Source organism: Monodelphis domestica, chromosome 4 (genome assembly GCF_027887165.1).
Source record: "Monodelphis domestica isolate mMonDom1 chromosome 4, mMonDom1.pri, whole genome shotgun sequence".
NCBI lineage: Eukaryota > Metazoa > Chordata > Mammalia > Didelphimorphia > Didelphidae > Monodelphis > Monodelphis domestica.
In genome coordinates this window covers 371,870,302-371,882,515 of record NC_077230.1, presented here as the reverse complement: position 1 = coordinate 371,882,515, position 12,214 = coordinate 371,870,302, and the positions used below count along the sequence as shown (strand labels likewise).

Below are 12,214 nucleotides of genomic sequence, written 5' to 3'. Positions count from 1 at the left end.
TATGAATTACCTTTTCAGGTGTTTCTACTGATTGGTATGCAACACTGGATATGCTGAAAGAAAGCTGTCGGATCGCTAGCAGTGTTAATTGGTCAGATGTGGATCTTTCACAGTTCCAAGGTTAGTTATGGGTATATTTTAATATATAATCAGTGACACATTGTCCTGCAATTATTGGCATATTTCATTTTCTTTAGCTAGTAGAAATACACATCCTGTTATCATGTAACATTCTTCTTACTTGAAAACTGATCTTTTGCTGTGACTGTGTAATATTGGTATGGGCTCACAGCCTGCAAAAAAATTAGACCAGGACTCAAAATCAAGTGGAACAAGGACAAACTTTTTTAAAATCTGAGGAATAGTGTAGGTGCTATAGTTTAGAACCTAGAATTGCTTTTAAAAACTATTGTTACCTCCTTAGGAAAGGCCAGTAGAAAATTTCTGAGCTGGAAAAGCCTTTAGCAATTTTTTATGTTATATTTTTATTTATATTTATGCTAGATCTCCCCCCCCCCTTTATCTGTAAGGCTATTAAATTTTATTTCTTTTAATTTTCCCCCCACAGGTTTGATGGAGAGTATGAGACAGGCTGATCTCAAGAACTGGTCTTTAGATCAGGTCCAATTTGCAGATCTCTGTTCTTCTCTTAATCAATTCTTTACCCAAACTGGTCTTATTCATTCACAGAGTAATGTTCAGCAAAGTGTTTGTCATAATGCCATGCACCCAACAAAACCTTCCCAACACATTGGAACAGGTATAGAATTTCTTTGTAGTTATTTCCTTGTTTTTATTTTTTCACTCTTCATGTTTATTTTAAATGAAAATTTAAATTTAAAATGTAATGTCTGATAACTGGTGTTCCGATTATAAATCATTTAGATCCTTTGTTCACATCATTAAATACAAAATATGACTTCATCTTGGTTACTCTTGCATGTAGTTCTTTATAACATTGGCAGGATAAGTTTATCACCTTTTTTTTTTTTGCTTTTGCCTCTTCATTTTTTCCTTTAGCTTTTTTTATATTACCTAAAAACTATTTTTTTCCCCTTTAGCTTTTTTGGTATTAGTTAAAACTATCAGTAAGTATTTAAGTATCTATAGAATGTGATAATCTGGAATTATTTTTTCTATTTTGGCATTAACTTAAAATTGTGAAGTTCCATTTGTTTTAATTTGGAATAAAAGTAGCAATTATATTTTGACAATATAATGGAAAGAAAGCTAGATTTAATGTCTCACATAAATAGCTATTCCAGATATTAGCTTGATTACTTAACTACCTTTCATGATACAGATAATCTTTTTGTTCCTTGTTTCATCATTTTTAAAATGAGAGAGAGATTGGGTTCAGTGAACTCAAAAGTCTCATTTTCAAGTCTATGAACCTGTGATGTATTGCTGGAGTCAGGATGGGAGGGACCAAAAATTCTTTACTTTTGAAGGGAGGGGTAATAATGGGAGGGACCAAAAATCCTTTACTTTTGAAGGGAGGGGTAGTAAAATACTAGAATTGACTTAAAACCATTTTGCTTCTGACACTAAAATATTTTTTCTGAACCTATTAGCAAAAAACAAGTTTTATTTGTTTTCCTTTTTTCTTTGACATTATTCCTATTGGCTTCATTTTCTTTTATGACCTTCATGCTTCATTATTTGTCATATTGTATTAGTTTGATCATCTATGTTTTTTTCTTCTGATTCTTAATCTCTTCCATTCCCTTTCTTTACTGACTTGTTTTCTTGTCCCTGCTTCTGAAAAATTTTGATAATGAGCTTACTTTTGGCTACTATTTGAAGTTTTTATTCTTTCTTCTAGGGATCTCCAGTTTGTTAACATTTCCTTGAAAAAGTTTTCACGAGTACTGCCTCTAGTATAGTTATGTCACCCTGAAATTCTGTGTCTTCTATTCAGAGTACTTGTGTCTCACTCATGCCTTACTATTGGCTCTTTAATTCTCATGACACTTTTCTTTGAAACCCTACCTTTTCTTCCTCTTTTTTCTTACTACTAAATGTTTTGCAGCTTTCCCCTCAGATTTTTTAAAAGGTGAAATGAAAATTAATTTAACTTAAGCATAAACACTGCTTTCTATTTTGTCTTCTTTGGTTTGTCTTTCCTACTGGTCAGCTTTTTAAATGTTTTCTTTATCTTTAAAAAGAATAAAAAGGGGGGGGGGGCAGCTAGGTGGCTCAGTGGATTAAGAGCCAGGCCTAGCGATGGGAGTTCCTAGGTTCAAATCTAGCTTCATACACTTCCTCACTGTGTGACCCTGGGCAAGCCACTTAACCCCCATTACCTAGCCCTTACTGATGTTCTGCCTTAGAACCAATACACAATTTTGATTCTAAGACAGAAGGTAAGAGTTATTTAAATAAATAAATAAATAAAAAGCACATTCCCTCATCATGTCTTGCCCAGCCATCTGCACTTGCCTTAAATAAATTGCTTTTTATTTTCCTTTGATCTTTGTCCCTTTAATTGGGTTTACAAATAAAGTTTTCCTTCCTTATCAGTTACCTGCTTGTGCTTTGGCTCGAGGAATGTTGAGAATAGGAACCCTTTGATATTAATTCCTAAGATTACATTGGAGAAGTTGGATGGGCACAGGGGAAAGGATTAGAAGTTGTGATTGACAATCCCTGGGGACATAACAGATGAGGGATTTGTGAAACTACCATGAAGGTATTTTTAAACTAGTCCAGAAAAAGTGTGACTACATGTTAACTTTGTAGACTTTTCTAGTCTTCCTTTCTGTAAATACGTCATTTTCATGTAGCCTTTAAAATAGGAGTTTCTGGGGTAGTTAGGTAGCTCAAAGAGATAGGCCTAGAGTTCAAATCTGGCTTCAGACATTTTCTAGCTCTATGACCAGGCAAGTCACTTAACAATTACTGCTTAGCCCTTATTGCTGTTCTGCTTTGGAACCAGTGCTTAGTATCAATTCTAAGACGGAAGGTAAGGGTTTAAAAAATAAAGTGGGAGCTTCTTTCTGAGTTGTGCCATGATGGTTGTTTTACTTCTTTCATCATTATCCTACCTGATCAATCCATTTGAGTCATCTCTGGCTAGCATCTCTTTTCATTGTATTTGGATCTTCCTTAAAGTTCTGCCAAGTCATTCTCACTTTTATACCTGTCAGTTCTGACATCTCCAAGTTGTCATTCATCTGCAGGTTCTCATTATTATGCTCCAATATGACATAGTAAAGAGAACACTGGATGGAGCTGGAGGATGAAAACTTGGGATCAAATCTTGGCCCTTCTACTTTTTAGCACCATGGTCTATCCACTTTACCTTGCATAGTTTCTTACTTCATAAAATGAGGGAGTTATAAGAGAGGATCTATAAGATTTTTGCTTAAGACATGCTCAAGCATTCTAGGATTTCTTTATCACTCTTGGAAGGCAATGAAACCATTTCTCTTTCCTAAATAGTCTGGAAGTGGGAGCATACCTGACATTATCTACTTCTGTCACATCACTAGTTAACAGTTAATAGATCCAAGTTTAATCAAGCAGTACAAAACTTAAGATACTCTGTAATTGCTAGATATTAGTATTAATTTCTGAAGGTGATTTATCTCCCTCTTTTTTTTTAAAGCTAATGATAAAGTAGCATTTTTTAAGTTTGCAAAATGCTTTACAAATATTTTGCCCACAACAACCCTGGGAAGGAGGAGCTATTATGTTTTATAGATGAGGAAACTGAGGTTGGAAAAGGTTAAGTGATTTGCCCAAGGTCACATAGCTGTTAAGTGTCTGGAGTTGGATTTGAACCTAGGTCTTCCTGACTCCTTAGTCTAGTACTCTATCCACTATGTCATCCAAGTGTTTGATATCTTCTTTCAGCTGATATCCTCTATGCCTAAGTGTTTTGCCCTTTATTTACCTGATGTACTGATGTACATTAGTGAAACTTTCCTCTCAAATGATGATAGTCTGTGTGCAGTGACTGTACTGCAGGTGAAGAGATAAGCAGTGAGAGGGGAATTTACTGAGATCATGAGCAGGATTAGAACCAGTTCTGACTTGCAGTTCAGGTTTCCTTCCACTGACAAGATCACAGTCCATTCTGCAGTTGAAAGTATTAACTTTTAGAAAATGTTTTCTTTAAGCTTTCCTGCTAGTAATTTAAATTAGCACCTTCTTCCCCCCTCCCCACCTTTTCCCCCCTCTCATGGCCTCTTAACATTATCTCCCTTTCTCTTCTCTAATTTTCTTTGATGATGAAGTGGCCCTTCCTGTTCTCTTGTTGCCATCCCCTCTCCTGTGATGTTCTCAGGACAGCCCTCCCAGCCCCCCCACCCCCTTTCTAATCTTCATGCTTTCTTTGTCTGCTGGCTTCATCCTTACTAAAAACCTTGAAAAGTCACTCCCATGCTTTTTAAAAAACAAAACAACTGGACCTTCCCTTTCCCCCAGATTTTCATTCTATATTTCTCCTCCCTTTCTCTGCCAAACTCCTAGGGAAAACTGGCCACTCTATCCTTTCTCTTCTCTCTTTTACCTTTCACACTCCATCTTCTAGTCTCCTTACTCAACTGAATGTGCTGTCTCCAAGGTTACCATTGATCTCTTCATTGCTATTCCTAGGCCTCATCTTGTCCTCTGTACCCTTTGAAACTGTTGATTACTCTTAAATGAATACTCTCTCTTCTCTTAGTATTTCTGATACTACTTTCTCTTAGTCATTCTACCTACCTGACTACTTTTTTTAGTCTTCTTTATTGGATCATCAGCCATGCCATGCTCTCTAGTTAGGAGTATGAGTATATCCCCAAACAGTTCTAGACTCTCTTCTCTCTCTGTACTCTATATCAGTTCCCATAGGTTCAGTTACTGTCTCCATGCATATTACTCCAGTATATGTATATACATATATACATTTACATATATGAAACCAAGGTGGTGTGTGTGTGTGTGTGTTTCTTTGCTGGGTTCTAGTCTTAGATCACTAGCTGCCTGTTAGACATTTCCAACTGGAACTACCATAGACATCTCAATATGTTCAAAATAGAACTCATCTCTCTTCTTAAGCTCAACCTCTCTTCAAACATCCTTTTTACTCTTAACCACTTCTCAACCTTCCTTCTTCAACCTACCTTCTTCAGTTGACCAAAGCTCCCTTGACCAGATCCCCCAAAACCACACCATCGAACAACTTGATATCCCTCCTTCAATAGAAGAGGTCCAAAAAGCCATTAAACAAATGAGTACAGGCAAGGCACCTGGTAAAGATGGGATCCCAACCAAGGTGTACAAGGCCTTAAAGGGAAAGACACTTCAGGCATTCCATATGGTGCTGACCAGCATATGGGAAGAGGAAGACATGCCCTCAGAACTCAGAGATACCTCCATCGTAGCCGTATACAAGAACAAAGGCACACGAGCAGTCTGTGGCAACTACAGAAGCATCTCACTACTCTCCACTGCTGGAAAGATCCTTGTCCGTGTTATACTCAACAGACTCCTGTCATCTGTTTCAGAGCAGAACCTGCCTGAATTACAATGTGGTTTCTGAACAGATCGCAGCACCATTGATATGGTCTTCACGGTGAGGCAAATGCAGGAAAAATGCCTTGAGCAGAACCCAAGTCTCTACATTGTCTTCATAGACCTGACAAAGGCTTTCAACACAATGAACAGGGATGCATTGTGGGTGATCCTTAGCAAGCTCGGTTGCCCAGCAAAATTCGTCAAACTGATCCAGCTCTTTCATGTCAATATGACAGGGGAAGTCCTATCTGGTGGAAAGCCTTCTGATCACTTCAACATCTTCAATGGCGTGAAACAAGGCTGTGTCCTCGCTCCGGTACTATTCAACCTATTTTTCACCCAAGTATTACAACATGCTGTGATGGATCTAAATCTGGACGTTTATATCAAATAACTGAGTGGATGGCTCACTATTTGACCTTCACTGCCTGACTGCAAAAACAAAGACAACAGAGATGACTGTGCTCTCATGGCCCACCAAGAAAATCATCTCCAAACCATTGTGGACAGGTTCTCTGTCGCAACAAAATTGTTTGGCCTGACCATCAGCCTCAACAAAACAGAGGTGCTGTTCCAACCTGCACCAGGGAGGCCAACTAACCAGCTGTGCATTACAATCAACGGCATGCAGCTTTCTAATGTCAACACTTTCAAGTACCTGGGCAGCACCATCACCAACGACGGGTCCCTAGACCACGGGATTAATGCCAGGATCCAAAAGGCCAGCCAGGCACTCGGGCAGCTGTACCTCCAACACAGTGATGTAAGCATTACAACGAAGCTCAAAGTGTACAACGCAGTGGTCCTCAGCTCGCTTCTGTATGGTTGTGAGACATGGACACTGTACCGGAAGCACATGAAACAGCTGGAGCAATTCCACCAACGTTCTCTCCAGTCAATCATGAGGATCCGATGGCAGGACCAAATCACCAATCAGGAAGTCCTTGACAGAGCCAACTCCACAAGCATCGAAGTAATGGTCCTCAAAACCCAGCTATGATGGTCTGGACACGTCATCCGCATGGACCCACAGCGAATACCAAGACAGGCATTCTATGGTGAACTGTCAGCTGGACTCAGGAAACAAGGCCGACCAAAGAAAAGATTCAAGGATCAGCTAAAGTCAAACTTGAAGTGGGCTGGAATTACACCAAAGCAACTAGAACTCGCTGCCTCTGACAGAAGCAGCTGGCGAACCCACATTCACCATGCCGCCACCACCTTTGAAGATGAGCGACGTCGACGTCTTGCCACTGCACATGAATGCCAACACCAGGCCACAGCCGCACCTCCCGTAACAACTGGCGTCCCATGTCCTATGTGCCACAAACTTTGTGCCTCAGCCTTTGGACTTCAAAGCCACATGAGGGTACATCAATAGATGATAATGCACAAAGACAATCATCATTCTCGGTTACCGAGAGACTACTACCTATACTGTACTTTTATCCAGGTTATAAACTCTGAAACATTCATGACTCCTCACCCCCACCCCTCTACCCCACCCTACCCCACACACACCTCATATCCCTCTAGTGGTCCTCAGCTCGCTCCTGTACGGTTGCGAGACATGGACACATTTCTCTTTCCACAACTTCTCTTCTTGCATTTGTCTTTCTCCTGTCACACAGCTACCAAATTCAGGTTCTTGTCACCTTCCACTTAGACTATTGCAGTAGCTTCCTTTATTTGTTATTTAGCTTCAAGTATCTCCTCATCTTCAATGAATCCTTCATAATCTGCCAAATTGATTTTTCCTAAAGCACAGGTTTAACCATGATCTACTTACAAATTCTGATAGCTCCTTTTCACTTCTAGGATAAAAGACAGACTCTTCTCTTTGACATTAAAAGCTCTTTATTGACCCCAAACTTACCTTTCCTACCTTATTGCACATTATTCCATTTCATACACACTATGGTCCAGCCATCCTGATCTTTTTTGTGATTTTTCACTGGCTGTCCCACTTAGGTCACATTCCCTCACCTCTTCTCAGAGAATCTAGTTTCCTTCATGACATAGCTGTATAAAGTCTTTTTGATCTGACTCACTGCTAGTGACTCTTCCCCATTTTTCCTTATTTATTTTAATATTTATTGTTTATATGTATTTATATATCTCTCCAAATAGAATGTAAGCTCCTTGAAGGCAAGGACTTTATATTCTCAGGGCCTAACATAGTACCTATAACAAGTGCTCACAATACATGTTTAGTTAAATGATTGAAGTGAAGGAAACCTCAGATACATATAAGTAGTATTCACACACACACACACACACACACACACACACACACACACACACACACACACGATAAAACTGTCTTGCTAGTTTAGTGCTGTTTTCAAATGTTACATTTATATCCGTAATTTCCTGTCTTTGCTCTCTTATCCATAGGAAACTTGTATATAGACTCCAGGCAAAACCTCCCTCCTTCAGTGATGCCCCCCCCTGGTTATCCTCACATCCCACAGTCACTTAGCACTCCAGGATCAACAATTGCAGGTAATTACATTGAACTTCCTTCTGTTTTGGTGGGTTGTGTAGGTATGATGTATGTAGTCTATTATTCAGAGCATGTTACTGAATCTCCTTATTGCCTAGCATGGATCCACACTCTTAGAAAGCCCAGGAGTAGATAAGGACTCTCTCACAGTCTCAGGTTTCCATCATTCCATTGAACTGCATACCTTCATATTGAGAATTACTCCCTTTGGTATTATCAAGACTTTTGACTGTGCCAAATGATATTCTCATGAATAAAATGGAGTAGATAAGAGATGGTTTAAATAAGGACTTTCTGGTCTCTTAATTTTGTATCAGTCTTGTATAATACTGTTCCTATAGTCATCATGGTTGGCAATCATAGAATATACAGAAATTGTGCCAGTTGGCAGGTCTGAGGGAGAAGTACTTTTATTTTTTTAAAGATTATATCTGTCTGTGATAATGAAGAACAAGGGCTGTGTGTGTGTGTGTGCGCGCGCATGTGCACATACGCACAAACACCTTGCTGGGGTACTCTGCAGTGGGATAGGTAGAGTGGGGAGGATTCACAAAGATCATAGAACCATAGAATTTAGAGTTGGAGGAGAATTCAGAAACTTGTCTAGACCAATCCCTTTATACATCAGAAAGTAGAAGAGAGATATAAATGACAAGACTATATTATTATTAAGTAGAGGATTCAAGATTCTAACCACAGAGTTTCAATGTCTGGACTGTATACTCAGTGCTAATTTTATAGCTCACTTTAAGATGCCATAAGGTAAGGGCTTAGTTGGAGTCTCTTAGGTAAGGAGTCAGAGGTTTCCTAGGAACACCACTGACTTACTCTGTACATCACTTACTTTTCTGATAAACCTAAGCCCTGCTTCTATTTCTGACATTTCACCAAGTCTCTCTTATACCATTGGAACTGAACTCTTGACTGACTGATTCCCTATGCTATCTGAAAGTAGAGTGATATGTTTATTATATTATTTCTGATCTCTGCAAGAAAATGGCTTGACTTTTCCATTTTTTTGTAGGACATCATGGAGCAATGAGCCAGCAGCATATGATGCCTTCTTCAGCCTTCCAGATGCGACGCCCTCTGCCTCCAGATGACATCCAGGATGACTTTGATTGGGATTCCATTGTTTAGGACTATGGAGGTCATTAGAACTCTGACCTTGTTTTCCATACAGTTTAAAAAAAAAAAAGGTGAACCTGAATTCACTAATGACAAGGTGAAGATTATAATCACTATAAAGATGCTATCTAAATTTACTTTGAAGACAATCAAAAATATTTAGCAGGATAACTTATGGCTTTTATTTGACCCAAACAAGTACTCCATGTCCGTTTCCCTGCCAGCTGCCGTAGCTCATTACTGTCATGTGATTTGGACAGCTTTTAGCTTGTGTTGGTTTGATGTTGACCACAAGTGCCAGACTGATTTCTAGACAGAGCCTCTTTTGCTGCAAGCAGTTTATAGATACATATGTGTAAATATATGTACAAAAGTAAGAAAATTAAACTTTTTCCTAATTGGGTTATAACGTCTTAAGAAAAGTTACTGTGAGTTTTTCTACCTTATTAGGCTCTTTTCTGTAAGATTCTTTTCTTTTGTGTAGGTAATTAATAAGAAATAAACTTTTCTAAGCCTGTTTTCCTTTTGTCCCCTTTTACCATCTTATAGGCCAAATAGTACATGTGCATTTGACTTCTACCCAGCAAGCAAAGGAATTCAGAGTCCATAGTTTGAAAGCTTAGTACTACACAAACCCAAAGTGGCAAGTTTTTCATGAGTAGCTAGCCGAAGAAAAAAATAGACCAAAGTCATTTAAGTTTTTGAAATTTTGTCAAGTTTCTTAGCAAATGTTGTGAGTGGCCTTTATTTTTAAAAATCCTCTGCAGTGGCTGTAAAATTTATTTGACCAAGTAGAAATAGAGCACAGCCTGATGCTTTAAAGCAATCATTGCTTATACTTTCACTTTCTAATATATTTATTATTATAAAGTTTTATTTTAATATTTATTACTACTACCTTATGTGAAAGTTCAGCTCCAGTTAGGCTCATTATAGAGAAATAGAAAAGTTAAAGTAAAGCATAGTTACAATCCTGAGTAATTGTGGATGATTCAAAAGAACCAAATTGTCTTCTCTATACTCATTCTGGATGTCCTGGGCATAGCTAAGAGAAAGATCCTTCAGTAGTCAGTTCAGAGTCCATTTGGGTATCTGAATTGCTGCTAAAACTTAGAAAGTTGAAGAAGTTAACCTCTTACAATTTCTCTTAAAATTACTCTGAAACTATGGGAAAACCATAGATATCCTCTCCTATGTGACAGATTTGAAGTATTTAGCTATTTATAGACTTAATTCCTTGGAATTGGACATTTTCAGGTTTTCGTTTTGTTTCATAGTTAATACAAGTAAATTTATTTTCTTAGTTTTATAATAAAACTAGAGGAAACAAATTTTGAAAGTGAAACATTTAGAACTTTCAATAGAGAGAGGAGAAATTTCTCTCTTAACAATGGAACATCCACAGGCAGGCTCTTACATAAATCAAAGAGTGGATGAATGCCTGCCAGTAACCATTCTTTAAAAGATCTGATCATAACTGAGTTACCCACTCACCATTGATTGCAGTCAAGAAGAGTGGTCATTCTGTAGTTGGGTAGCAGAATTTCTTAACTTAGAAAAAACACATATCTTTGTTCTTTTTCAGGGTAGAAATAGTGGAACGTTATCTTAAATGAAGCACAGGGAGACTACTTATTGGGCCTAGTGATGGAGAGGAGGGAGCATCATAATGTAAGCCAGTTACCTCGTTCCTCTAGGTAAACCTAGAGGTCCCTTTCTTAGAAAGTGCAAAAGAGAGATATTTGATAGGAATAGCCCATAGAAAACAAGTTTTGATGGTTGTATTCAAGGCCAGGTTAAACATTTCACTGTCTAGATAGATGCACAAGGAGCTTCCAGTCCATTTAGATTTATTAAGTAGCAACATGCACTTTACACATTTTAGATATTTAAATACAGTCTAATGCAGAGGGATAATTAGAAATATGGACTCTAGCTTAGAAACCATTGATTGAAATTTTGCAAATTGTGTAAGGCCAATTTCCAATTTGGTTATAATTTGTCAATTCATATTTATCAACATTTTATGTGAATTGAGACTTAGCAAGTCTTGAGGTGAAGTCTCAGTACTGTCTTATTACTCCCTTTCTGCCATTTTGTGATTCAGAAACATGAGTAGATTTAATAGAAAACCATCCCTCTGTGCCTGGACCTGGGTCTTCATCCCAATGTGCTCTGGGTGGTTGCTGTGTTTGAATAGTTACAGATTCAGAAGTTATGCCTTGTGCTCAAATTGACCATACACTTTTAAGAAACATTAATAAATGTGCAAAACTCACAGTGGGGCAGCCTGTCCAAGGAGAACAGTGCAACTGGCATTTGTGGCCTGGTTTTTTGAATGTCAATGTGTCAATGTGCTTTCCTGTAAATATTTGTCTCTCATGTCCTTCTTGGGTGGGAGGGAATTGACCTGGGGATTATTTCCAATGGAATAGAGTATTTTGATATTGTTCATTCAGAGGGTGATGTGTACATATCTATATTGTATATATGTGATGAAAATACATTGGCTTTTTGTGCATCACAACCTTTTATCTGTACTGCTGTTCTACAGTCAGTGTTTTAATGTTTCTACCGTTTTGTTATTGCACGGTTTACTACTTTGCCTCTATGATGAACGGCACGGATTCTTTGTAACAGTTTAGTGCTGTAGAACATATTCCAAGTGTCATTAGGATTGTTGCTGCCAGAACTGATATGCATGAATGGCACTTAAAATAAAGATATTATGTTAACTCCATTTTTTAAAAAAAATTGATTTTATAAGTTGTTTGCTGTAATTGAGGGAACAGATCTAAAAACATGTCTTCAGAATAGATACAGAAACACGTAAACAGTCTATTAAAACCTGCTAGTACTTTGTAGTCTGAATGTTTTCTAAGTATTTGTCAGTGTCCCCATGTTCTGTTATTCAGAGTGGGAATTTTTTTTCTGAAGGCTTACCCTACCTGGGCCTCTGAGGACAAGAATGGAGAGAGCCTTCTTAATAGCTTTGCCATTCACCAAGGATAAAATTCAGATCAACAAACATTTCTGAAGAGCTCAACATGCGCCTTTGCTGGACAATATTAAGGG

At 38.1% G+C, this 12,214-nt stretch overlaps 1 protein-coding gene across 5 annotated transcripts in view; it reads left to right on the top strand.

Moving 5' to 3' along the window:
• FOXJ3 (forkhead box J3) overlaps nt 1–12,003 on the top strand; it is a 190,403-nt gene extending 178,400 nt beyond the window's left edge. For all 5 annotated transcript variants that reach the window (XM_007492924.3, XM_007492925.3, XM_056795313.1 and 2 more), the window contains 4 exons: nt 19–120; nt 569–760; nt 7,903–8,010; nt 9,036–12,003. In XM_007492924.3, the coding sequence (XP_007492986.2) occupies nt 19–120; nt 569–760; nt 7,903–8,010; nt 9,036–9,151 (518 nt within the window). In that variant the 3' untranslated portion in view covers nt 9,152–12,003. The remainder of the gene's footprint in view (nt 1–18; nt 121–568; nt 761–7,902; nt 8,011–9,035) is intronic.
• The last annotated feature ends 211 nt before the right edge of the window (nt 12,004–12,214 follow it).